This window comes from Castanea sativa, chromosome 1 (assembly GCF_040712315.1).
Source record: "Castanea sativa cultivar Marrone di Chiusa Pesio chromosome 1, ASM4071231v1".
NCBI classification, from domain to species: domain Eukaryota; kingdom Viridiplantae; phylum Streptophyta; class Magnoliopsida; order Fagales; family Fagaceae; genus Castanea; species Castanea sativa.
This window is the reverse complement of record NC_134013.1, coordinates 60,078,345-60,105,000: the sequence shown is the minus strand read 5'-3', so window position 1 is coordinate 60,105,000 and position 26,656 is coordinate 60,078,345. Positions and strand designations below refer to the sequence as shown.

At 34.3% G+C, this 26,656-nt stretch overlaps 3 protein-coding genes across 8 annotated transcripts; 2 read left to right on the top strand and 1 right to left on the bottom strand.

Annotated features, from left to right (window-relative positions):
* Nucleotides 1–411: 411 nt before the first annotated feature.
* Nucleotides 412–4,824, top strand: LOC142625072 (uncharacterized). Of its 2 annotated transcripts, XM_075798787.1 has the most exons (3): nucleotides 412–653; nucleotides 2,662–2,735; nucleotides 3,233–4,824. In XM_075798787.1, the coding sequence occupies exon 3, from the start codon at nucleotides 3,340–3,342 to the stop codon at nucleotides 4,408–4,410; it is 1,071 nt and encodes a 356-aa protein (XP_075654902.1). In that variant the 5' UTR covers nucleotides 412–653; nucleotides 2,662–2,735; nucleotides 3,233–3,339; the 3' UTR covers nucleotides 4,411–4,824. The 2 variants fall into 2 exon arrangements, with proteins under 2 accessions (XP_075654902.1, XP_075654899.1); XM_075798784.1 differs by lacking the exon at nucleotides 412–653 and having other exon boundaries at nucleotides 2,493–2,735.
* A 12,165-nt stretch (nucleotides 4,825–16,989) lies between these two features.
* LOC142610961 (transcription initiation factor TFIID subunit 8-like) lies at nucleotides 16,990–22,249 on the top strand. Of its 3 annotated transcripts, XR_012839925.1 has the most exons (3): nucleotides 16,990–17,292; nucleotides 17,687–19,150; nucleotides 22,116–22,249. XR_012839925.1 is itself a non-coding variant. In XM_075782964.1 (2 exons), the coding sequence occupies exon 2, from the start codon at nucleotides 17,845–17,847 to the stop codon at nucleotides 18,985–18,987; it is 1,143 nt and encodes a 380-aa protein (XP_075639079.1). In that variant the 5' UTR covers nucleotides 16,990–17,292; nucleotides 17,698–17,844; the 3' UTR covers nucleotides 18,988–19,223. The 3 variants fall into 3 exon arrangements, 2 of the variants coding, with proteins under 2 accessions (XP_075639079.1, XP_075639067.1); XM_075782964.1 differs by lacking the exon at nucleotides 22,116–22,249 and having other exon boundaries at nucleotides 17,698–19,223; XM_075782952.1 differs by lacking the exon at nucleotides 22,116–22,249 and having other exon boundaries at nucleotides 17,687–19,223.
* On the bottom strand, nucleotides 20,757–26,241 carry LOC142610941 (protein LONGIFOLIA 2-like). Of its 3 annotated transcripts, none has more exons than XM_075782947.1 (6): nucleotides 25,901–26,241; nucleotides 25,152–25,321; nucleotides 24,411–24,463; nucleotides 22,312–24,333; nucleotides 22,086–22,233; nucleotides 20,757–21,841 (listed from the first exon to the last, which is right to left on the bottom strand). In XM_075782947.1, exons 2-6 carry the CDS (start codon nucleotides 25,303–25,305, stop codon nucleotides 21,012–21,014), a joined length of 3,207 nt encoding a protein of 1,068 aa, XP_075639062.1. In that variant the 5' UTR covers nucleotides 25,306–25,321; nucleotides 25,901–26,241; the 3' UTR covers nucleotides 20,757–21,011. The 3 variants fall into 3 exon arrangements, with proteins under 3 accessions (XP_075639062.1, XP_075639048.1, XP_075639054.1); XM_075782933.1 differs by having other exon boundaries at nucleotides 25,152–25,442; nucleotides 25,574–26,240; XM_075782939.1 differs by having other exon boundaries at nucleotides 25,152–25,442; nucleotides 25,901–26,240.
* Between the last annotated feature and the right edge of the window lie 415 nt (nucleotides 26,242–26,656).

Sequence of the window (26,656 nt, the reverse complement as noted above, 5' to 3'; positions counted from 1 at the left end):
GGTTTTTTTCTTCTTTTTTTGGCTTTAGAGGAAATTAAGGTTTTGGGTTTCAGAATTCTTGCTTCTGTATGTTGTATATAGATCTGTATCTGATAGATTGGTGCAACTTCACATGGTTCCATAAAAGCTTACTCCTTACCTTCCTTAAAGAAGATATAGAAAATAATATGTTTTCGGGTTTTCCATCTTGCTCTGTCTTCTTTGAAAGCCATTTTGTGTGTCTGTGTGTGTAAAATGCGGGAGGAATTCAAAAGTTACTTTTTTATAACAAAAAAAAATTATGAAGTCATTACAGAGATGGAGTAATTAATTGTTTATGTCTGTGTATAAAATGCTAGGGAAACTGTCTCTCTTTATATTTTTTGCCATTGCAGGACAAATGTACTAGGTAAAGCTCATATAGGGGCTAGATTAGAAATCATTCTCTATGTAATTTAAACATAGGGTTTTTCTTGTTTAGTAGAATGCACTAATTACTAACACCAATAGTAAATAAGGAAGGAAACTACTTGTGATGAATATCTGCACTATTTTTTTGTTGATAGGATGAATATCTGCACTTGACTCAGAAGCCAAGGTGTCCTCAGACAAATGCTAGGGTTTTGAAGTTGATATCCACCGCCCAAAGCGTGAAAACCTAATCATTTTTACAGGTGAGAATGAATTATGCACATTTCCAAATTCCCAAAGATAAGAAAGAAACTGGTGTACGTCTCTGCATCTCTCAAATAGTTTTAATGACTTCTATTGACTAATCCATTTGTGAGTACTAAGTTATTAGTTATTAGGTTCTGAACTTCAACTTGCTCCATGCATATCTCTCTGCAGCAAAAGTTGTGTGGTCCTCTATCTATTCGATCAGTGGGGTCTTTTAAAAGAAATTATATTGGTCCCTCACCTATAGGTAGCTTCTTATTGTTCCAAGTAGCTGTCATACACATCAAGATGGCAATGCACTTACCGTATAGACCACAACTTTTGTAGGCCATGAATAGACTTGTCAAAGATAATTACTTTCTTGTCTTTAATATCTTCTCCCATGTGAAATCTTACTATACATTATCCACTCTTACTTTTCCTTAACATTTCTTTTCTCCTTTCTAGCTTAATTTTGCAGCATTAATGGGAGAACTATAATTTAACTCCTTACAATCACTCTAAAAATAAATCTGTAAGATGTGAAGTCGAATGTCATAAAAGTTTTGAATATATTTTTCTCATTACCAATTAGTTTTGAGGTGGAATGACACAGATCATAATCCAACAAGTGATATTAGAGTCAAGGTCATAAGTTCGAATCATGGGAGCCTCTTTGTGAGGGGGGATTGTTGAGAGCACCACAATTTGATTCACGACTACTTTAAAAATAGGCCTACAAGGCATGATATCAAATGCCATAAAAAACTTGATTTTAGGGAATTGAATCCTCTCAATTTCAAGTGAAATGAAATGGAGATTGCTAATATTGCAAAAAAATTACCTCTAAACAAGTTTTAAAGAAAAGTCCTTCAATTCACTACATAATAATTGATAAAACCATTTCACATTTACTTTTGAATGAGTCATGTAACTTATTTAATTAATCAACTTTAATGGTTTTATTAATTACCACTTTTTTTTAGAACTGGTTTAGAGGAGATTTCTTTAAACCAGTTTAGAAAAAAAAATTCATTTGATTTTATTTTTTTGAATCTAACTGTGTACAAAATATCATGTTATTTAAATTTTTTAATGACATGATATTGAATAATACATCTTTAAATTTGTAATATATAATCATAACCATAAAATCATCGACTCTCTAATTTCACTCCTTTTTCTATATTGTAAACATGTTAAAAGCTTCTCTTCCTTTTCTCATGTGTGTGTTAAAATACTTAGTATTTTTAAAAAGAAAAACATATTAATTAATAGTTCATTAGAAAGTGATTAATTATTAAGCAACTTATACTACTTCTTATAAACAAAAAAAGTCAATAAGAATACCAAGAAACATAAATTCAATGTCACATATGTTAATTATGCTACAATAAGAGAATTGGGCCACAGAATTTAAAGAGTGGAGATGCAAACTTCGGCTGCAAAAGTTTTCTTCAAATCAACTCTTCCTTGGTGTACTAAGCGTGCATTCATCAACCCACGTGATAGAGATTCAGACACAACCTTTTGTAGTCGTCGATAAAGCATCACACACCACTTTTTAAAACGTGCAGCCTGGTCCCCAAGTTTAAAAAATAAAAAAAAATAAATAAATAACTATGTTTGTGTGACTTTATAGATGCAAATGATATTAATACATATCATTTTGTAACAAAAATGTCTTGTTGTGACGTTGGCCCGTACAGGATTAGCCCTAATTTTGTAATTCACTGAAACAATGATTAAATGCTTATACCTATGCATGACAAAGGGAAAAAAATGATAAGATATATGAAATGAAACTTAGAACATTTATTTAACCGATGGTGAGATGTGCCACGTGGCTGTGTGTGTGCCTTTGCTTTATCTTTTCATGGAGCATGGTCGGTTGAATTCCGGCATCTTCTTTTTTATTTTTCTCATCCGCGGCTGAACTTCTTCTACACGTTTGTTCTTTCTTCTATCTCTTCAATTATAGCAAAATTCTAACTTTGGTACCTCTTCTACTTTGCTTGCTCTTAGTTCATTGTCAGATTGAAAAGCCACACTCAAGAAGCAGAAAATTTGAACTAGCTAGCTAGCTAGAGTTCATACATGTAAGTATTCACTTGGTACAAGAACTATATAACCTAGGGTTCTTTTGAACCTTTACAATTGACTAGAGCATGATATTTTATACTTTTGTGATGTATGTTTAGTTCTCACTTCTTCAAGTTCTTGTTTAACATGGAGTTTTTTTTTTTTTTTTTGTATACGTAATTAAGGATTAGGTAGCTGTGTTGTTTTTATTTTGACTTCACTGGAAGCTATAACAGTCTCATGAATCTCATTTGTGATTGAAATTTTTGTCAAATATATAACTTTTAGAGTTACCCCACATGCAATTCAGTACATATCCATCATGCTTGTAGCAATTTAAAAAAAAAAAAAAATGGTTTTGTGCTTTTTTTTTGGAAGAATTTGGAGGAGGGGATCTACCTTGTCTACCACTTTTTTCATTAGAAGGAATATATATAGCATTCATGTTGGAAAACATTTTCTTCTACTGAATCCTCTTGCATCTAACAATTCTTCTTCATGGATCTGAACGCAGATGGTCACAAAAAACCACATGAAACTTTATGTGGCAGAAGGCATCTTCTAGGGGAATAGTAAGGAAATCTAAGTATATCCTGGTTAATCAATGATGAGAGACATAAGATGATATCAAGGTCAAAGGAAGCAGATTTTTCAGATAATCAGGAAGCCAATTCAATTGATGACAAAATCACTAAGGCTTCGTCTAGTTCAACACCATGGTTGAGACTGAAGGATCCAAGGATAGTCCGGGTGTCGCGTGCTTTTGGAGGAAAAGACAGGCATAGCAAAGTTTGCACCATAAGAGGATTGAGAGACAGGCGAGTGAGGCTTTCGGTACCCACTGCAATTCAATTGTATGATCTTCAAGATAGGCTTGGGCTCAATCAGCCAAGCAAAGTTGTTGATTGGTTACTCAATGCAGCTAAGCATGAGATCAATGAGCTTCCACCACTGCCAATACCCCCTGGGAACTTCAGCCTAGATCCTTCTAACATTGAAGTTGGTGTTTCTCATTGTAATGAGGGGTTTAAGATGAATAGCAATTTTGAATGGGAAGGTTCAAGTGCATTATCCAAATCAAACCTTTGGAGTTCAGACGCTTTTTGGAGGGCTAAATCTAAAGAAGCTGCAAGGGGAGCAAATCCAAAAGAAAATTGGACAAAAAGGAATGAAGTTGAAGGTAATGAAAGTCATGGTGAACAAGTTTCATCTAATAATTTCTTGCCAAGAGCTAGTCACCCTTCCTTACCTGCAGGTTTGTTGAATACTACAGCCATACCATATAATTATCAATGGGATCCTTCAAATTTTCCACCAACACATTTTGGAAGCCATGGATTCACATCCCAAACAGAAGATCAGCCCAACTATAGTGTCATGTCATTGCCTTCTACGTTGTCTTTATCAACTGGTGGGCCTCAAATTTTGGTATGTCCTCCAGGAACAACACAACCTTTCTTTCCTTCCCATGCCATGGCTTCAGGGGAGACTGATATGAGACAAGTGAACCATTTTCAAATGTTGAGCTCAAGTTCACATACCCATTTGCCAAATTCTCTTACACCACCTGTATACCCTACAAGCCAAACAATAAGATCGTTCAATTTCAATGTGACTCCTCCTAAGCCTCTTCATTCTCCAACCAGCAGTGGATGTCAGCCAAATAATGACCAAGAGTTTCCTTCAAAATGATACAGAAACAATAAGGAAACAAGCAGTCCTCAGATCTTCTTAAACAGTAAGGAAGGCAAGGTGCATTACTTAAAAGACATTTTACTTATCTAGTGTGGATATATTTCTTATTATGAATTCATGTTTGATTTCCTACCTAGTTTTGCCTCATGGTGGTAATTAGTATTCAAATATGCAATTGAATTCAATTTCAATAGTAAACAAAGAACTCAATGTATTTGCTGCCGTATGAAGGAAGAGTTTGATATTGGTGAGACACCGTAGTGAAGTGGCCACCGTTTGTATTTTTAATTCATTGACCACATACGAGGTTATGTGTGCATGAAACTAGAAAATATGATGTTGAATCTGAAATTGTACACTTTATGTTAAAAACACATTGCCCTAAATTAATCAAGATTTAAGTGAAAGAAACAGGACTCTATGCACCTTCAACTCATTGGTAAATAATATATAATATCATGTCTTTCAAAATTTTGCTACATGTTTTTGAGGTCTCAGTTTCATGTTTGCAATCTCATAGACAAGCTCTCTCTCTCTCTCTCAATGAAAATAGCAGCACTTTAATTTTAAAACCCTAGTTTGGGAGGCAAAAACATTGTAGGAGTAGAAATTTTTCTAAAAATTTTCTAGCTAGGAGGATTCGTCAAAGCAACAATTTCAAGTGCTTCATTTTCCTTGAAGATATTTATTAGATGCATCACTAACATTCTCGTTTAAAAAATATATATGTGTATATCAAGAATATTTGATTTATATATTATACATTTGTAAATCATTATGATTATTTTCATTACTATCTCTCTATTACATTGTTTTATTATCTCGCAACTCCTTTTGATAAATTTCTTATTCATTAGTGTGATTTTCACCTAAATGTTTTATTATTTTTTGTTTATTGCTATTGAAAATTTGTGAAGAAATTGTTGACAGCCAATCATTTTTCTATTATTCTCTTTTCTTTTAAATTTTCATATCCCAATTAATATTTTCTCATAATAAATTGTATTTAAAAAATTCGTACAATATAAAATTTTAAATATGATTACAATAAAACAAATTAAGTACAGAAAAAATAGAGTTAAAGTTATCAAATCCACTATTATAGTAGCTTCACTTAACCAAAAATCACCTAATAGTTTCTACATATACTTCACCTAAAATCAAATGAACAATAGAACTTTTTTTGCATCAGTTGTACTATAAAGCAAGATTTATAATTTAAAAAAAATTAATTTATTTTCCTTAAAGTTGACCCATAAGAATAAGTTAAGAGATAATCAACAAAAAAACAATGTGGTTTGATTGTGACTGATTGTTAAGAGATTTTTTATTATTATATTTTGATGATAATTACAACAAGAGGATGGGGAAATTTGAATTATTGCTGTCCTAAGGAAGGAAAACATACAATACTATTAAGTTATAAGATTCTTGAGATTAAGGAATTTTTTTTAAAAGGAGAGAAAGAGAGAAAATTGACAAGAAGATGGAAAAAAATTTATTTCCTTTTTTAAATAGAGAAAAGAAAAGGCATGTATAGATTTTTTTTTTTTTTTTCAATTTTTATTTAGAGGTCACCTCATATTTTCCTTTAACTTGATTCATCAGTCCCAAGGAAGAATGGTGAGGCATAGACCATGCACTTTCCAAAAAGGAAAAAAGAACAAATTCAATGGATATGATATATAATTTACTTGATGTTGTTATAAATAATTTTGAGAGGTAATTAATATTGCAATTTGGGTTTGGTTTAACCTTTTGTTGATTTGTTATAAATGGATGAAAGTAGTATTGTACTTAAAAATTAAGAAAGTGATATTTTAAAAAGTTATATATAAGAAAATAAAGCTAATAAAAGTACCATTCAAAAAAAAGTAAGCAAATAAACTCTCAAAAGTATTAACCTAATCAAAGATAGTCTAAGCAGTGACCTTGTAAAGGAGGCGAACTTAAGACCCAAAACTACTCAAATATGGAAGATCAATCCGAAAACTAAAAGAGCCTTTAAAAACTGCTGAGAAGGGAAAAAGAAAGAAGGGAGACAATTTTTGCTGCGTTAAGACAAATATGAAAGATTTGAAAAGGAGTGTCAAGTGTCAACAGTGCACAAGATCCAACAAAATGATGCAGGGTAAGAATATATATATAGAGAGAGTACAGTAAAAGAGCCTTCCAATGCAGCCTCAAATGAAAAGATAAGTTGTCGTCTCCTCAGCAAAAGCTGCAAAACACTAGAAAAGGAGAGAAAGATGGACATGAATTAATTATGAAAACAGCCACAGGTTTACAATTAGGTGGAGTTGGTTCCTCTAGCTTTGTTATCTCCTATTGTTTGAAATATAAAGGTTTATTCAGATTAAACAGAAAAAAATATATATGTACAAGGTTTTTTTTTTATTCCAAAATAAAATAAATGAATGAAAAACAAAAAAGCTATTAGAAAATTAGGGTTTGGCGGAATTATATATGGATCAGCTGTGGTTTATTGTTCATTTGTTTGTGTAAGAGATGGGCCCACACACTTTAACGTTAGGAGTCAGGACCTCACTCACTTAAGAAGAAGAAAAAGAAACTCAGCATATTTCTTCATAGCTCTGGTTGTTTAGATTATATTATCTATTAGACATAGGGGCTGATAGGGTAGGACAGGAATCTAGGATGAAGTCAAAATTTCAATTAAGGGTCAAAGTATGAACCACCAAATTTTCATGAAAATCCAAATTGCATCCATTTATTACTAACAAAATATCAACAAATAAAAAAAAAATTGTTTATTAATATGTTATAATGTAATTATCTATATGTCAAAATAGAACTCGACATTCTTTTATATCTCAAAATTCATATATGATTAATTTCTTAGTAAATGTAACATTAATTTCCTGTTTAATGTATAAAATTATAGGGCCTATTAAAAATATATTTTCTTTTGTTGCAAAGCTTAGTTTTGATGACATTTATATCTAAAAATGCCCGCTTTGTGAAACTAAAAGTAGGTATTATCCCACATCGCTTGAGTGTAACTCTTTCCCATTACTTAGAGCTTTACTTTACTACTACAAGAGTTAGATCATTTTGTAGTGGCACTTTGGTAATAGTGGGTATTGTCCCATATCTTGACTGTAGCTCTTTCCTATTACTTAAAACTTCACTCAAATACTACAAGAATTAGGCCATTTTTTAGTGGTACTTTGGGTTAAATAATGTATTTGAGTTTAGTGAGAGAATGTAATCAAATGTGTGTGTGTAGCAATTAGTTTGTTTCTCAAAAATAAAAATAAAAAACTAAAAGAGAAAGCACTAGTATAACCCCTCAATAAATAACTTAGTAGGCTCTTGATTTAAGGTCCTCACTAGCCATTGACACAATTCATAAATACAAAATTTTGAAGTTTAGGTGTCAAACTATATAAATTATGCTCATAAGATCATATTCCCCCTTCCAACATTTATTTTTCATAATCTGTGAAGTCTAGTAGATAAAAAAAATTTACTAACAAACAAATATCATCTATTGTAAAAGATTCATGTGTTCCTCAAGGATTTAGAGCTGAAGTAAGTCTAAGTAACTCCATTAAATGCTCAATAAACCGATAATTATTTAGAGCATTACCTCAGGCGTTGCTAAATTATGTCATTTTAACACATTAAAAAACCTACTTTATTATTTTACCATATTATTTTGCAATACACCATTCATCACATATTCTATTCTTTGACTCTAAAAATTAAAATAATATATACAACACATTAAATAATATATTTACTCAAAACCCACCCAATATACAAACACATAGCCCAGTGGCAATCGCCACTAACCAAGAACCAACAACCACCGCTACAACCAGCACCACAACCAAGAGCTTCCTCTACCGCCCAAAATACAACTCAAAACAAACCGATTACTAAACCACCACCAACGGAAAATCAACGGCCACAAACTACAACCACAATCACCAAATTCTCCAACAAATTCCAAATCCAAAAGCCTCAAAAAAAAAAAAAAAAAAATTCAAAATCTTCAACAAAACAAAGAATAAAACTCAACCCACTACAGCCACAAACACCACCGGCCCAAAACTCAACCAACCAGTACCACAACCACGACACCACCACTGGCCAAAAACCTTAACCCAGCAGATCAATCAATGACCAAACTCAACCAACCATCAATGGCGAGTTGTGGAGAATGAGGCGATGAGAGCTATGGAGGACAACGCAGTTTCAAATCGGCGAGCAAAGATCTTGAGTAGGGAGGAGAGAGAGAGAGAGAGAGAGAGAGAGAGAGAGAATAAAGAAATGATATAAAATTTTGCAACATGCTACAGTGTGGTTTCATTTATGAAACCGCACTGTAGCATGTTGAAAAAATTTTGAGATTTGGAACATCTCATGAAGCATGAATATTGGTATTTGATGTGTCAAATGCCAAATATTTGGCATTTGACACACCTGATGGTAATGCTCTTAGTTCATGCAATTGAGAATATATGTAGCATAAAAAAAAGTATTTACTTGATAATGGTGCTAAATTATAATGTCTTCTCTCTGATGACAAGCTCAACCTCATCTGTCAACACAATAACCATAAATATATGGGACATCTATGCTATGCTCTTTACAAACTAATATGACAATAGTAAGTAGCCATCTCACCCATCATCTCGAAATTTGTGGACAATTACTTTAGTAGATGAAACAATTCCCATGAGATTTAAAATCTCTTGAGCTTGACATTGGAAATCTTAACAAAATAAATCAATGATATTCATAATTTCTTTCACAAGATGAAAGATAAAGACAAATTCAAACAAAGTTAGTATCTCATAAGCTAAGTATGCTTCTCCTTGTTGGGAAAAAATAGTTCATTCATCAATGTTTTTTTTTTATATAGTAAAACTACATATGTTGCACTAAACATCTTTGTCAAGTTAGAAAATCGATCTAAAGTGAGAACTCCAAGGTGTACCTCTAGCTCATTGCAAAGTGCCCATCAGATCAAGTCCACTTCTAGTCTTAAACTAATCAATAACAATCATATGGGCAATTTCAACAATTTTGACAACTTTCAATTTCCAGTTACGCTTGAATAAAGCACCAATAACATTAACAATCAAAGTCAATTTAGTAAAAAATTTGATAAACATGAAAATTTTCTTTTGAAGCTGTGCTACTAATGTCAATTACAAATAATGTGTGAAATAGTGGATGTACTATACATATAGACAATCATTTAAAATCAAAGCTTATAATCTATTCCACTCTTCTTGCATATTACTTTCATTACCATATCCTTACCCTCGAATATTTTGAATATCTAAATTATAATGAGATAATAAAGAATATATCCATTATTTTTTTAAGGTTAATGCCTCGGTGTTGTCAACATGAACAAGCCCATTCTTGCCATTTGTTCATTCAATGACTCATTGTGAGTGTTGATGCCCTCCCATTGGTGGGAAGATGCATGGTTTGACTACCTATGACAACTAGGTGTGGAAATTGTGGGGTGAAGGATGACAACAACCTCCCCTTCCATTTCTCTCTTATCGTGGAGAAAAAAGGCGATGTGGAATAAGTGAGTGATAACTGTGTGAACCCTATGTGTGCACTGTGGGTAGGAGTTATTAGTGATTTGTTTAAGTTTGTGAGTCACCACCAATCATTGGAATTGCTAAGGTGTGATTGGTATCTATGTCTAGTTAATTTTATTACGAAGCCTAGATTGCAGAAATGTCACAGTTCTTAATCTAAACAATGGTAGAAAATCTAAAGTTAGATTCTTGGATTTTGGAGTTTTGTTACACATGGAGAAGGTATTAAACACCTTATGACGCCTATCACTTGACACTTTATTTTTATTTGTTCTTCTGTTTTGGTTATTGGCAGATAAAATATAGATATCAGCATAAGCTTTCAGGGCAGACTGTTTTGATTTTGAAAAATATTTTGGAAAAGTGTGTGGCCTTTATATTGCATTTGACTCCGCACAACATAACCCATGCCATCTTTCTCTTCCGCTCACACTCACACAATCTCTTTAAAATCTCCAACTCAAAGCCAAGGTGATTGTCACTGGCTTAAGAAATTAACCGTAACAAGTCTCAGGTTTCTCTTCAGCATCTTGACATTTCGGGGTTTCCATAGATAATAGAATCCAGTAAAGCACTAAGCACTCTCTGAATTCCGTTCAACTACAACATCTACGTGGTGTAATGAACAACTCTTCACCGTTACAGTAATCTTCAGCCTTCCAAAACAGAACAAGTCCTCCTCCCCATCCCGTTTAGACACCACCAATTTACTCTGGAAATTTAAACACACTCTCAACCATTCTAGTTGAGCCTTGTTTTGCCAAAGTTTCAATTAATAACATAAATTTGGGGTCTTTACTATGCACCATATTGGTGAGTTCACGAACTATGCGTGGGTTCCAAAAAATACAATTGATTAATTACGATAAGGAGCTGGAAACCTGCCTCCCCCATTGAAACAATCTCAAGATTAATTACATCATTGTTAATTGCTTTCTTTCCTTCACTACAATAATTCAAAAAAATAGGAAAATGGTATCAAGTTCTTTTTTTCGGAGGTCCAATTAATACTCCAGTTTGTACATAAAATACTTAGTAGTTGGATTCTTGTATATTACATTTCAATAAAATCCACAAATGAATATTACAAAAAGTGAAAAATAAATTTAATCATAATTTTAAAATTCATTTGTGCATGCAATAATATGTTGCATGATCCATGTTAGTATAATAATTAAATTGACAATTTTAAGCTTCTTATTTGCAAATGCAATATATTTCTTTGTACACTGATTAATTTGATAATGAATTTTGAGCATTAATCCAAATATTTATTTGTTCATACAGTTTATCTTCAAAATAAAATCTTTAAGTCTTAGGGGAAAAAAAACTATTTCTTATGTTCTAGAGTACAATAATAACTAATATCAACTTTTATTACTTAAGTTCCATTTTTCCTCTCAACTAAAAAAATAAATTTTCTACATTTTTCATCTTTATTTTAAATACATACAAATAATTTTATTTTCCTTTCTTACTACTTGTCTATTCTTTATATTCTTCCTAAATAATGTTGTAATCCTACGTGGTAAATTGTAGCAAAAATTGTGTGATTTGTTGTAATCTTAGCATTATTCATTTTTCATTCTACCAACAGCTTAATTTTGAAATTAAAAACATAATCTCTCTCTCTCTCTCTCTCTCTCTCTCTCTCTCTCTCTATATATATATATATATATATATATATATATATATATATATATATATATATATATAAAACCAAAGTTCAAAGAAAATTCAATTAGATTTTAATTGGATTCTCAATTTTGCATCATGTGTCTCATCTAATTTATAATTTTTGTGCTAAGTGAATTACTGAGTGTAAAAAATCTAAGAGTCCAAATCCAATTAGATTCTAAATTGGATTTCAATTTGAATCTAATTTTGCGCTATGTATCCATCTAATTTTTTAATTTTTGTGGCAAATGAATTATTGGATGGAAAAATTGAAAAGTCTAAATCCTATTAAATTCTAAATCATATATATATATATACACACACACACATACATATATTGATGATGCATGAAAATCAGTAGGCTAGAATGCTTAGGGATATGATGAAGGTTGTAGATCCTAAAAGAAAATAGAGAACTATTAAAGGTGACTGGTGTAACCCGGCCAAAGACCCTTCGACAGTTAAGTCAGTATTCTCTCTAAAACACAAACAATGGAAAATAGTAAATGGTAGAACTTACCTTGGGTGAATAGGGCTTTTATTTTTTATAGAGAGTTAGAAGTGGGTCTACTTGTTCGAATCCACCACAATAATGGGTGATGTGGGTGGTTAATAGATGAAATGGGAAACGTGGAGCGAATTATGAGGAATTCTCTCCACGATTTAGGAGTAGTGTATTATGGTTTGATTACATGGAGCCTTATGAGAAGTTTTCTTGTAGAATTCCCCACTTATCTCCTGGTCGTCCATGCTCTTGTGTCAATCCTGGACGACCATCATTGAATAGTCATGTTACTTTGTGGGCGAGTATAGGTCATATGCATGATACCATTGTTGGGCTTTTCTCTTCTTGAGGTTTTCTAGATGTAATCAAGCTATAGACATGGTTTGACTATCTGGACGTGTGTGTGTGTGTGGGTCAAATTCAAGTTACACCTGGTGTAGCTCTAAGCAATATTACACCAACTAATAGTTTTTAATTGGATGCAAATTTTGACAAATCCACCGTTAGATTACATTATCTTTGTATATTTTCCATGCTTGCAAAATTTCAAAGTGATCAAAGATCAATAGTCATGTCATCAATCAATTATTTAAATTCAAGTTTTTGTAGTTTGAAATAATGCATAAAAGATTAGTTTGTGAATCAAATGGTAAATTACATTTGATTGATATGAAATTTGGCATACATGTTAAGAACATATATAACATGTAATTTAACGTTTAGATTTTCAAAATATGAATTCAATAATAAGTTATTGAGTGGTGTAACATTGCTTAGTAACACCAGGTGTAATTTGAACCCAGCCCTATATATATATATATATATATATATATATATATATATATATATATATATTACCCTTGTAAAGTTACACAATTTTTACACCATAAATTTCTAAGAAATCTAACTGTTAAAAAAAATATCATTAAATATTATAACTTGACACATTTTTCTCTCTCATTATTTAATGTTTTTCGCTTGATTAAAGGGCACATCCCATTTTCAACAACCTACTTTTTAAATGATTCATCCTAAAAGAGAAATTAAATAGATATTTGATGATGAAATTAAATTATTTGAAATAAAATTTATACAATTATGTATACAATTGAAGTATTGAACACAAAATAATCTGTTTCTTTTTAAAAGTTTTCGCATTATAAATGCAACAATAGTGAAATATTATTATCTCTACTCATGCTTTGGTCCTCCATATAATATAAAAACCTTTCTTATAAAGGATAAACAAATCATTTGAAAATGGAAACCGTTCACCTCTTGTACAGGAATGATTTTTAATGCAATGATTTGCTTTTAAAGGATAAACTAGACAATCTCTTAAATTAAAGTATGCGATAATTTGCAATGTATGTATAGTATTATTCTAAATTAAATTAATATTTTGAAAGCAATAATAAATAAGGAGAGAGAGAGAGAATGTTAGTATTAATTAGGTATTACTATTAATAAGGTAAAAGCAATAACATTTAATGATATTTTTTTTCAACCGTTAGATCTCTTAAAAATCTAAGGTGTAAAAAAGATGTAACTTTACAAGAATTACACTATGTGTAATTTGCCATACTTATCTCTTATTCCCAAAAACATTCTCTATGTTCTCTATCTACCCTGGATTCAGATCCTCTAGATTCTCTAGGGTATTTTATCAAATAGATTTCTTTAAATTTTAATCATTCTTTAATGATTTAATGGTCTAAATGTTGTCATGTCAGCATTCCAATAACAATAATCTTAATTGTTTTGTTTACAATATTATTATTTTATTTTAAGAGTATTGTTAATAGAATGCTGACATGACAGAATCTAGACTCTTAAATCATAAAAGAATTGTTAGGATTTAAGGAAATTTATTAGTAGAGTATCCTAAGAAATCTAGAAGATCTGAATCCATCTACCCTGCCTCATATGCTCTTTTCTTTTCTTTTTTGCTAATTAATCTCATCTTATTCTATCCAAAATAAGTTAACTACGAGCTTTTTGATTATTAAAATCTAGATGCCTTCAGTTTACTACACTTTAATTTTCACTATGATCGTGTTGTTAGTGCACTTAGAACTAAGGAGTAGATGAGTAGAAGAAAAGCTTTAAGGAGACATTGCTAGCCATTGTACCATGTACTTTACTTATTGTTGTGTGTATACACACTTATTATTTCACATATCTAGACTTCGTGTTAAGTTTAAGTACTTGATCCTATAGAAATACCTTGTATGTTCAATTGTCAATACAATCATTCACTTACAAATGGAAAGGGCTATCACTAATTTTAGATTTTTTCGGGTTAAGAAAAACTTCCCACAAATTTAATTAAAGATAGAAAGTCGATGACTAGCGACAGTGGAACCTTGTAGCCGATGGTAGTGGAATCCTGCGGCCATTGGCCAAAGACGATGGAACCCTTTGACCATGGAAGTGGAGGAGAGAGCAAATAAGGGTAGAGAGTTGAATAGGAGGAAAGGGCAGAAGAGGGAGGGTAGATAAAGAACGTAGAGAATGTTTTTGGGGGGAAGAGATAAGTATAGAAATTTATAAATAAATAAATAAGAGATAATAAATAGGGCAAGACTTAGGTACAGTACTTAGGTATTATTTTTTAGGTTTCCTTCTTAAGATTCAGCCATACAGATTATTTCTTATGGGATGGAAGTATATTTTTTAGTTAAGTAGTTACATGGCTGAATCTTAAAAAAAGAATTTAAGGAACAACACTTAATGTATTGTACCTAAGTTTTTTCCTAATAAATAAGATGACAATCATAATAAATGCTATTGTAATCAGCACTAATGAGTTTTTTTTTTAACCTTTAAATCTACTTAAATCCAATAGTGTAGAAAATGTGTAACTCTTTAGAGATACACTAAGTGTAATTTTTAATTTTTATACCAAGTAAATTATTGAGTGTAAAAATTGAAAAGTCTAAATCTAATTAAATTCTAAATTAGATTTCAATTGGAATCCAATTTGCACCATGTGCATATGCACGAGATTACACACTAGTAAAGTAATAAAAACCAAAGAACTAGTTGTTTTTAATAATCATGGTATGAACATTTATATTTTTGCTTTAGTACAACAACATTGGTATGTATTATGAAAGCCTTTGTCCTAACACTGCATAACTTCTTAATCTATACTAGTCCTCTTTTTTTTGGTAAAATGAAAAATGCATAAGCGAGGAAGACGACAACCCATACACGCCTAGAGCGACTCAAAGGAAATGGACACTAAGGCCCTATTTGGATTTTGCCAAACTCAGTTAACAAAACTGAGTTTTGTTAACTCATAACTCAAAAATTGTGGGCCCCACGTGTATAAGGTCTGTTTGGCTGCTTTTCCAGGATGTTAACTCAGTTAACAAAACCCAGTTTTTTGGATTGAGAGTTAATAGATTCGGAAACTCCACAGGGATGTTTTCAAGTGATAAGTTATGTTAATTCAGTGGCACTCCCGTAATTTTGAACAAGAGTTGGGTCCCACAGCAGTGTAGTGTTACATCACTGCAGACCCGAAACATCAATGCACAGCAACTAGAAGCTCCCAACAGCACTTTTCCTCTACTTTCCCAACTACCAGCTTCACTCCTTCCATGATCACTTTCCCTTTTCCTTCTCCCAAACCCACAGCACGCCAACAACTGAAGCAAAGCTCCGTTCTCTCCGTCGATCAACACCTTCAGCTCGAGATTTACACAGCTCCGTTCACCGATTGTGACCTTTTCGATGAGACCAAAATGCAACCCCACCATCTGTTGGATTCCTCCATTTTTTTTTCGTCTTTTTCTTTCTTTCTTTCTTCACTTCTCACAATCTTTTCTCTAACACACAAACACAAACCCACAAACATGTTTATATCCACACAAACCCACAAAATAAAAACAAACAAAACCCACTAAAATTAAACTTAGAAATCTAAACATATGAAGTTCAAGATCAACTCAAAATTTAACATTAAAATCCATAATCAATATAAAAACATGATTTTTATTGGGTTTAGGGATACATATATGGAAAAAAGAAGAAGAAGAAGAAGAAGAAGAAGAAGAAGAAGAAGAAGAACCCAAAAACCCACACTTCTCGTCTTTTCCCCACCGTGCCGACGGCTTCGAGCTCACCATCGGAGCAAACGGAGACCAAGCTGAAGAAGAAGCAGCCATAGAAGATGAAGATAAAGAAGAAGCAGCAGCTGAGCTAGACGATGATGATTGTGCCGGCAACTTCACTGGGTTTGTTGAGGGTTATGGGAGAATAAGTGGGCTAAAGGGGTGGGTTTGTTAAGGGTTCTAGGAGAATAGGTGGGCTGAAGAGGAAAAATAAAGTAAAATGCCCCTAAAGTCCTAATATGTAATGCAGGTAGGCTAATCGTGGCCTGACATTGTGCTCAGGCATGGGTCCTACAAAAATGTAGAAAAATTGAGTGATGAGAAGTTGAGTAAAGTTTGCCAAACGGTGGGGCTGGAAAAATTGAGGTATTTTGAGTGATGAGTGATGAGAGATAAGTAATGAAAATTGAGTGAAGAAAAAAAAAACCAAACAAGGCCTAAGGCACTTGTAGGAGAAAGTTCAATCCATCGCTTGTCCTCCTTTCCTATAAAAATAAAATAAATAAATAATCAAAATTTGGTCCAAAATTTTGATTCAAATAATTTGCACACCTAATGGGGTACAGCTGTCAAGCATAGACAGCAATTGTCAGTTTCCTTTACCTCACCCAATGTGTTCCTATCGTTTTTTTTTTTTCCTCTATTTACCTTCTATAAATACCACCTTCTTCCCCCTTTCTCACTCCTTCATACTCATCGATCTCTCTCTCTCTTGATCTGTGCCCATTTCCCTTTCGATACAGAGAGGGTTTTACTGGGGTTTTAACTTCCAACCCTAGAAGATTCTTCGCACAAAAACACCAAACCCTAGATTTTAGATTCAAACCCCTAAAATCTTGCTCTTTCTCTTTCCATTATTCAATTCGAAGCTCCTTGTATTTTTTTTTTCAATTTCCAAGCTTCGTGTTCTGAGCTCAAAACACTTCTTACTTTGGTTGACTTGCTCACTGTACTGTAGATCCAAAACCCTAGAAAATGACTGGTAAGCCCTTTGGAGCTCAATTTTCTATTATTTATGTTAATAATTCTGCTCCTCTATTTTCAAATTGCCAATCTCTAGGGTTTTCTCGCTATGCTCTTTTTTCATTCCAGTAGAAATTAAGCTTGACTTTGCGTTTGTTTTTCGTTAGAGAAAAGGTTTTCAGAGTAAAATTGTAAATTCATGTTTGTGGAGTAATGGATGATTTGGGAAAAGGTCGTACCAGTGTACAAAGTTTGTATATATGTGTGTTTGTGTGTGTGTACACAGCCAAATTTGTGGAGCAATTTGGAAAACCTAAAAAATAACACTAAATTAGACTCACTTCTGAATGATTTTCTTTCTTTTTTTGGAGAAAAATTTATGATTCAGAATTTTGATTTCTGGTGTTTTCCAGCATTTTTCCAGCTGCAGTATTAAGAAAAGAGTGATGGATGAAACTATGATTTGTGGGTGAATGTTGGTAATCCAAGTTTTGGGGAATTTTTTTTTTGAGGAATGGTGCATTTGGTTATGTGTATGTGACATCGAATGAAGTGATATGAGGTATTGAATATGAGCGATGGAGGTCGGGAGAGTGAAAGAGGGCCTGAAAAACCAGCTCCCCAGAGGAAACCTGGTGGCGAAGAATTTGCCCGAGCATTCGTGAAGGTTGCGGTGGCACAAATATGTGAGAGTGAAGGGTTTCAGAGTTTTCAGCAGTCTGCTCTTGAAACATTATCTGACGTTACAGTTCGGTATATTCGTGACATTGGGAAGACTGCGCATGTATATGCTAATCAAGCGGGTAGAACAGAGTCCAATGTTTTTGATATTATTCAAGGGTTGGAAGATTTGGGTTTGGCACAGGGGTTTTTGGGTGCTTCGGATATTGAGCATTGCCTTGCAAGTTCAGGCACAGTTAGGGAACTTGCCCAGTATGTTGGCGAAGCTGAGCAGATCCCATTTGCCTATTCTCTTCCACAGTTTCCAGTTGTTAAAGATCGGAAGCTGACTCCAAGTTTTTTGCAAATTGGGGAAGAGCCACCCGGTGAGCATATACCTGCTTGGTTGCCTGCATTTCCTGATCCTGGTACTTATGCTCAGTCGTCTACTCCGAATGACAAAACAACAGAACTTAAAATGGCTAAAATTGAACAGGAAAACCAGCGCAGAAAGCCAGAAAGGTCTTTGTTGAACTTAAATCAATGGTTGGCCAGTAATGAGTTGGAGGGACCCTCCTCTGTTGATGCTGGAGATGCTGCTAAAGCAAAACAAGCAGCTGAAAGTAACCCATTTCTTGCTGCTCCTCTACAATATGGAGAGAAGGAGGTTTCTCCTGTTGTTCTTCCAGTGAAGACTAAGCTTTCAAATGATACGACTACAGGAAATCCTATTGTGAAATACCATGGCATGGACAACCATGTCTCAGTGTTAGAGGCATTTACTCCAAATATTGAAGCAATGAAGAGCGGATTACATGATTCTGAGGAGGGACACAAAAAGGTTCTTTTGAAAACCAGGCCAACTGTGCAATTTAAGCTTGGTTCTGGAAAGAAATACTTAGGTTCAATGCTAGATTCGAGCCCACAGAACAAGAGTTTTCAGGTAACTGAATCCTGGTTTGGGAGGTTAAATGAAAAGGATGACAAGAAGAGGAGGGCCGAGCAAATTCTGAAAGAATCTGTGGGAAATTTACAGGAACTGGATCATTTGTAAATTAAGTTTGATTAGTATTTGTACACTTGTTTAGGAGACTGGCAGCAGAGGATGGTTCCAGGGTAGTCATAGTCAAGGCCATAATGTTTTCTGCATAGGGCATTGTAGATTGGATATTACAAACTGCCTGAGGAAAATGTTTCCACTTTAACAAGTTTTTGAGGTATGTGTATGTCAATTGAGATGGTAGACCCAGTGAATGATTCTTTCTAATTGAAATTCTTTTTCTTCTCTTATTATGACCTTATACTGAATGGCACATGGTTTTCTCCAGTGCTGACCTTGGTTGAACGTTGCTATGAATATTTATATTGTTCCTGATAAAATCAACTGCATACAATATGTTAATGGTAGTTGTTATTAAGAAATATCGGAATAATTGAATGACTGATATGCTTCCATTCTTTTAAATGAGATTGGTGTTGGAGAATGGATATCTTCATTTGCTCAGTTTGTATTGAATTCCGTTTCTTGATTAGCAAGAAAATATTATATGTGCTTGACATGACATCTTATGTCAGAATAAATTCAGTTCTGTTGAGGTTTATGAATTAGAGATCTTGTTGCTTGGACAATGTGCGTGAGTTATTTGTTCTCAAAACTAACAAATTTGTCCTGCTGAGAAATATTCTACAAACCTTGTACAGTACAGTAAAGCTGCATCAATTATTGGAAACTTTTTCATTTACTGCCTAGCCTTCTGATTAGTATTACATTGGTATTCTGAAAGCCTGAAATCCATAGCCTCCCTGACTTGTCACAATGCAGCATTTTAACCTTGTATATGTATGTAAGACCTGTTAGCTGTATATACAAGATTGGAAAATTTTACTCTTTCAGCAGCTCCATTAACATTCCTTGTTACCCAGATAGGGAGGCATTACATGCCTGGGGATATGTAAGAGAGAAATTATCAGTACACAATAGGTGTAAAGAGTTGTTCTCTCTTTGTTTGTTAGGCTATGTTAGCCTTTAAGCAATCTAATTGACTTATGGCTTTAATACAATGGACTAGACTCAGAACACTTTGTGCTCAAAGGCAGTAAATGCTAGAAACAGAACTAATTGTATCAGTCAATATTAGATTTGATGAATTTAGACAAACTAGTTTTGGGTATAGTGCCTGTTTGGCATTGCTATAGGAAGTAGAGCTTTTACTATAGAGCTTTAGTAATATAGAGCTTTAATTGAAAAGAGCTTTGGTTTTTTGAGTTTGTGACAAAAAACAGTGAATATTGCTTTAAACTTTTATATATATAAAGAATGAACAGTGAATTGTAAAGTTTTTTCCAAAAAGCTCCAAATTTCAACTATAGCCTTAAAGGTATTTTCAGCTTCAAGGACCCTATTAAAGTTCTTTAGAAAATTGCAATTTCAGTCTTACACACTGAAGGTCCCCAGTTTGATCCTGGGCAGCAACAACTTATCAATTTTACTACTTATCAAAAAAAAAAAAAATTGCAATTTCTTCTAGAAGAGGCTTAAGTCTCTTAAATGTATGACATGCAAAATTACAATTGCTTTGGAGAATGGACTTGTATGCATTCCACAGATACTAGAATTTATCAATACAAGGAGCCTTCTTGTGGAATTATGCTACGGATTGAGGAAGGCTTTGTATTTAACTTCATCATCTATGTTATTTGACTCAATTTAACTTTTGAGAAAGTAGCAGTACATCTCAACTTGTGTGTTTAGAAATGATTGTATTTTTTCACTATAAGAAATGGAAGAGTTCAGGTTCAGCCACTCCGAATGCAAAGCATATCTTGAAACCCAAACTGGAAAGGAAATATAATTATATATACATTTTCTATAATCTACAAGTAAGTTATAAGCCTCTAATGGAGATTTACATGCTAGCAAATAGCTATTCTTATTCAAGAATTACTGTAGTTTTAAGCAGAGTGAAATACCCACCCAACTGGAAACAAAAATGTGTGTGTGTGTGTGTGTGCGCGTGAGAGAGAGAGAGAGAGAGAGAGAGAGAGAGATAAGACTGAATCCCTTCTAGAACTATGTTATCAAATCCCATACTTGGAAAACAGCTTCCTGCAATGCCCACCAGGCCTGCCCTGCAGACTAGCTATCTCACTGTTTAAAACTTCTGTTATTAAGTCTTTAAAAATCAACCGCTCAACATCTAACACTACCCCAGAAATTTCACAATGGCAATCTATCCAATTAATTGATCGATGCCTTAAATCTTCCAATATGATGCTCCTCAAACTGTCATCCTCCTCATCTAGGCTTCTGTTCAAGTTGTTATTCTTTAGCTGATCTACCTCTGAACACAATTCTTCCAGAAGCTGCTGCCCTCTTGGTTTTCTTCCTGCTAGCTTATTTGGCAAGAACCAATGCTGGTGAGGACCTTCCAATAATAATTTGCGAACTAGAATTTCATTAACTGCATCAAATGTGAGTTTTCTTTGAATTTTCTCAGTAGGTTCTGACTTAACAAGCCTTATATCACTCTGCATATCATTTAAAAGCCCTGCACCTGCCTTTTTTTGCTCTAATGCAAGGAACACTTTATAATCAATGGGGTGGCTAGATGCTTGGAGCTGAATGGTCATCAAACCAAAGTCAAGATCTCTGAGGAGACCTGATGCTAACAATATTTCTGAGATGTACCTGTGGTCTGAATTTGTGCTCTCATGGAGGGGTGCAATGTAATTGGTGATGGGTTCCTCTTCAGCACAGTATATTTGTCGAAGATTCTGAACAAAATGCTGGATGTTTTCCAATTTTTTGTTATCAATGTCTGCACTGAAACTGGGTTTTGTGCACTTTGGTAATTGTGCTAGATCTTCTGGATTCCATTCCCCTTCATCAGGATTTAAAGCCTCGTAATCTGTAACAAAAAAATTTGAGAATTCAATTCCTTAACAAGTCTAGCATTCTGTAATAAAGCTCCCATATTTCATCTTTCATATTATATTTAGGAATGAACTATGTTGAACTCCTAAAATGGTAGTACTTTTGTTTTCTATTTGGGCTAGTAAGTAGATTATGAAAGAGAGACATTGGTACAGAGATAAAGGAACCCATGTCATTTTACCACTAACTTTTAAGTGTTAAATGCACAAGAACTGCACCTTTAAAGGCATTTGATATCTTCTTCACAGGGGATGGCGACTCATCTCTGTAAAATGTAGCATCAAGAACAGAGATAGGACTCGGTTGTTCCATGGTAGCTATTGCAGGTTCTGCCATCGACCTGTCTTCCCTGAGCCCTTCTAGACTCTGGAAAAGATAAAATAGAACATATTAAACCAGATAATTGAAATATTTGCATGGGTAAATATTAGCAAGTACACTTACACTTTGTTTCTGGCCATCCTGCTGGAAGAAGGTAGTGTTGATCTTATCAGATTGGTTGGTGCTCATAACTTCTGTCATTTCTGTGTCCATGTGAGGGTTGAAGTTAATGCTGCTCTCAGATTTCAGAGAAATAGCATCACTTTCGTGACTTAAATCTCTCATGGCACTGCCGATCTCACTCAATTGCTCATTACATTGCTGCAAATTGGGAGACCTTGGTCGGACTTTTCTACCTGGGGAATTTGGTCCTACCGGTTGTTTAGTATGTTGCCTATTGGTCTTGCTTGAATCAGATGATGGGATGGTGGGAGGTGGTGACTGCTTCTGCAATCCAAATTTCCTTTGTTGCAGTCTTGGGCTCACAGTTGCTGAGCATGTGTTGTTTTCTCCAATGATGTGCCTAGGCAGCTTTAAGGCTGATGCTGATTTTGAGGTTCTAACACTGGTAGTCTTATCTGTAGCACAAGTCAGTCGACTGAAAGGGGCTTGTATATGATTGTTTCTTGAAACTAGATCTTTAGCTGATTGCATTAAAAACTTTCTCCCATCTGCACTGCCATGAGGCTTCCGGAGCACTGACATATTTTCAGTTGGAATCATGCTGGACGCAGGATCACTTGTTCTTCTGATAAGGTTTACTGGTTTCATAATGACAGTTGGGGATTTATGACTCTTTGATGAAGGAGACCCCTTGAATGTGGCACAAATTGGGTCCTTATGTTGTAGCTTTCTTGGGCTTGCTAAATTTGAGCTTTGGTAAGAGCTGCTATTTTTGCTTGTTTGAGATGCAAAATTTGCAGCCCTTTCTCTTTTGGTATCTAAAGCTTCTTTAGTCTTCTGCATTCCTTCAAGTATCTGTTTGAGAGCTCTGAGATCCTTACCAGATTTTTTGAACTCAAGTTCAGACAACCTTTTCTCAATTTCACCATAAACGGAGGGGCAGTTTGGGGCTTTTGTGGTAGTTTCTCCATACATGAAAGCTGGAAGTTCAGAACTTTGGCTGCCTTCTGGCTGCCTCCATGGAGCTGGTTCTATTGGAAACCTTGAACCTGAGGTGGGCCTCATAGCTGAATCAGCATTTTTCAACCGGGGTGAGATGTGGTCCTGTGAATTCCTTGGGGACCTGGAAATTCGATTTTGCTTGGTTTCATCAGTTGCTTCTGAGAAGCGGTCACATTTATCAGCTTGGCAGCTACTCATAATATCTAATGAATTCTCACTGGTTGATGTTGACTGTGGGGCAGATTCTAATCCCATCAACTTTGCCACAATGCTGGATGGTCGTTTTGAAATTTCTGGTTCTTGCTGATGGATAAGCATATTGCCGGAGTTTCCATTCCTTCTCTGCAGATCCTTCAAAAGAAAATTTGATTTTGGTTCAGGGGCAGAACCCCTTATGGAGCCTTGTCTGCTGTCCAGTGATAGCCTTGGGAGTTCTTTGAGCTTTATGGTAGACTTGTATGCATCTTGTGATATCCTTCCATCATAAGAGAGCCGAGGTGCATCCTTCAGTGACGAAAGCGTAAAACCATCTCTCTGTTCCTTGTAATTCCTAGGTGCTTCCCGGAGCTTAGCAAGAATGCGAAAGGAATCATTGAGACCAGTAGCTCTGGGCTTGACAGATTTGGGTGCCTGCAAGGGCCTTGGGGAGTCTATGTATATCAAGGTATTACCCATTGCTTCCTCCTTACCACCAGTTTTTACAGACAATGCACGGGCTTCTCTGTATATGGAGTCTTTGACAACGTCTCGGAGATCAAGGGATGGCTGTCTTAACTGCAAAGAAACATTTGGCTGGTTCGGGGGCTGGGTGGGGGTTTCAGGGAAAATTGTTTGTTTCGTGGGCCGAGTGGGGGTTTCAGGGAAAATTTTTTGGTTGAATGAAGGTGTCTCAATCTGAGCTGTTTTGTTATGGTCAAGAGATGAGAAGCTAGATGAACGTGAGGAAGATGAAAATGAGGATTTGGATGATTCTGTCGAGACCCTCTGTTTCTCTTTTACAAGCTTCTTTGGGATTTTTTCCTGCAATTGTAAGTGAAACTTGAATGCTTCTGCTAGAAACAAGCAATTGTTGTAGTGATTAAGTTTTAGATTCTTACTGTAGTTCTTTGTGATGCATTGCTGAGCTCTGATGCCTTCTTGTCATTTTGACCTATAACAAATGAAATGTAAGATGCTGAAGAAATTGATACGATGGTCAATGCTATAACGTGCTGAGGCTTGCAAAACAAAACAAAGGGAAAGAGTGAAACTTACAAGGACCCAATTCATAAATTACGAATCAACCAATAAAAGGCATATTACTGAAAGCTACTAATATGTTATGATGCAGAATGCTTTCAAACAAAAAGGGCTGATCATTTCTTAGCCAACTGAGACTGGACATGGAAATGTGGGTATTGAGGACAAAGCCATGGTGATAAGCGAAATATATATAAAAATAAAAAATAAAAAAGCTATGTTGAACAATAGCCTCTGATGTTTATTTGGAACACAAACAATTTCAAACTGAATTGAAAATGTTTCCAGAGTGCTTTGGTATGTTGAATTGAAAACATTAAACCTATATGTTTACACAAAATTGAATAACTCGTGAATATTTATATGCCCCATCAAAGGGAAAGTGAATGAGAAACATCCCAACAAATAATAATCATAATTCATAAGTAATTGCGACTTCTGAAAAAGGTCTCTCTAAATTTAACACAATATTAAGTCTCTACAGGATCAAATCTTAGGAGTTAACATACTGTACCCCACTTCGCTAATAAATACTATTACTTGGGATCCACGTTAGTGAAATAATTGAGATTGACTGAAATGATAGAAATATACCATACCTGGAGGAAGTCTCTTGTGGCTGTGGCTGTTGATACGTCGGCCTGTGGGGAAATGATGGCGGTCAAAAAGCTGAAAAAATCCATTCATGCAGCCAATCTGCTTCTGCAGATCTTGATTTTCATCTCTTAAGCTATGGAAAACCCTTGCAGACATCTTCACCTCCTCTTTTCTACTCCAAAAGCAAAAAATTTACACTTGATGAGCTTCCCTTATGATTCCATCCCCAAGAATCAATAAGAAAACAACAGGATTCCAGGTGTATTGTGTTTCATAATCTCAGAGCATAGCCTCTGTGACATATAATATTGACAAAAGTTTAGCATAAATCATAATCAGAGAACTTCTAGCTTTGCTAAGGTTAATGTTTTTTGTTTTTGTTTTTTAATTAGAGAAACATAAGGATCAGAAACACAGCACTAACGTGTTCTTTAACTAAAGTTTCAGCACTCTGCAGCAAAAATTCAATGGTTTGTTGTTTTTTTTTTGTTGTTGTTGGAGTAATAGAGAATTTCTCGAACAATGGAAAAAGAAAAATAAATGGAGGAACAGGCTTAAAGAGAAGAAGAAAAACAAAGAAAGTACAGAACCCCAAAATATGTCCCTACACAAGAGCAATAAAATAAAGTAGCATTGGGGTTTTACAGAACAAGGCAGACAAAATCTTCTGCAAAACCAAAAGGAACAAAAGAAAAAAAAGAAATGGGAAGGGGGCCAGGCCCGAGACCCAAAAGCTACAACTAGTCCCCACCTTCTAAGGATTAGAACCAATACAAATCTGCAGTGCAAGCAAGTTTCTGCAAATCCAAGAAGTATTAATGTTCTTTTTGGATAAAATTCCTCACACAGAGCAGAAGAGAATAGTTTCTTGTCTTGTTGGCCTAAACTAGACTATGCATATATGCATGAGTCTCTCTGTAGTGGTGCTGCTGGTATTATATGAAGGGCTTTGGCAATTCTATAAAAAAAAATCATCAAAATTAAACTTGGATCATATTACGTAAGAAAGAGATGCGGGAAATGGAATGTGTGGGTCATGTCTTGGAGGTTGTGTGTAGCACAAGAAGTATTACTAAATTGAAGAGAGAGAGAGAGAGAGAGAGAGGTGTGTGAATTTGTAGGTGAGATCTGGGACTGGTCATTTTCTCCCACTTCCCATGTGGACAAAAATAATGTGGCTGGTCTGGAACTTGGACCTTTCTCTCTATACATTAGCATGTGGAGCCTGTCAGAGAGTTGAAGAAATATGAAAGTGGATATATGTACTGGAAAGCCTGCCCACTCTTAAAACCTCTTTTCCAACTATTCCTACCTCCCTTCATTTTTGTCTAAAGAGTTTTGTTTTGTTTACTCACATTCATAATTTTTCCTCTTTTAACTTTCTTTTTTTTCCCAACTACTTAATTATATAGTGTGTGATTGAAACAATTATCAATTTCATCTTCATTCATCGCTTACACTAATTTTTAAATTAGTACATTAATCATAATAACACATCATAATTTCC

Bases quoted from the DNA above. Each gene is read 5' to 3' on its own strand.
- LOC142610961 (XM_075782964.1), top strand. From the start codon at position 17,845: ATGAGCGATGGAGGTCGGGAGAGTGAAAGAGGGCCTGAAAAACCAGCT.
- LOC142625072 (XM_075798787.1), top strand. From the start codon at position 3,340: ATGATATCAAGGTCAAAGGAAGCAGATTTTTCAGATAATCAGGAAGCC.
- LOC142610941 (XM_075782947.1), bottom strand. From the start codon at position 25,305: ATGTCTGCAAGGGTTTTCCATAGCTTAAGAGATGAAAATCAAGATCTG. The intron at 24,464-25,151 runs GTATGGTATATT...CATTTGTTATAG, and splicing joins CCACAAGAGACTTCCTCCAG to GTCAAAATGACAAGAAGGCA. The intron at 22,234-22,311 runs GTAAGTGTACTT...TATCTTTTCCAG, and splicing joins AGGATGGCCAGAAACAAAGT to AGTCTAGAAGGGCTCAGGGA.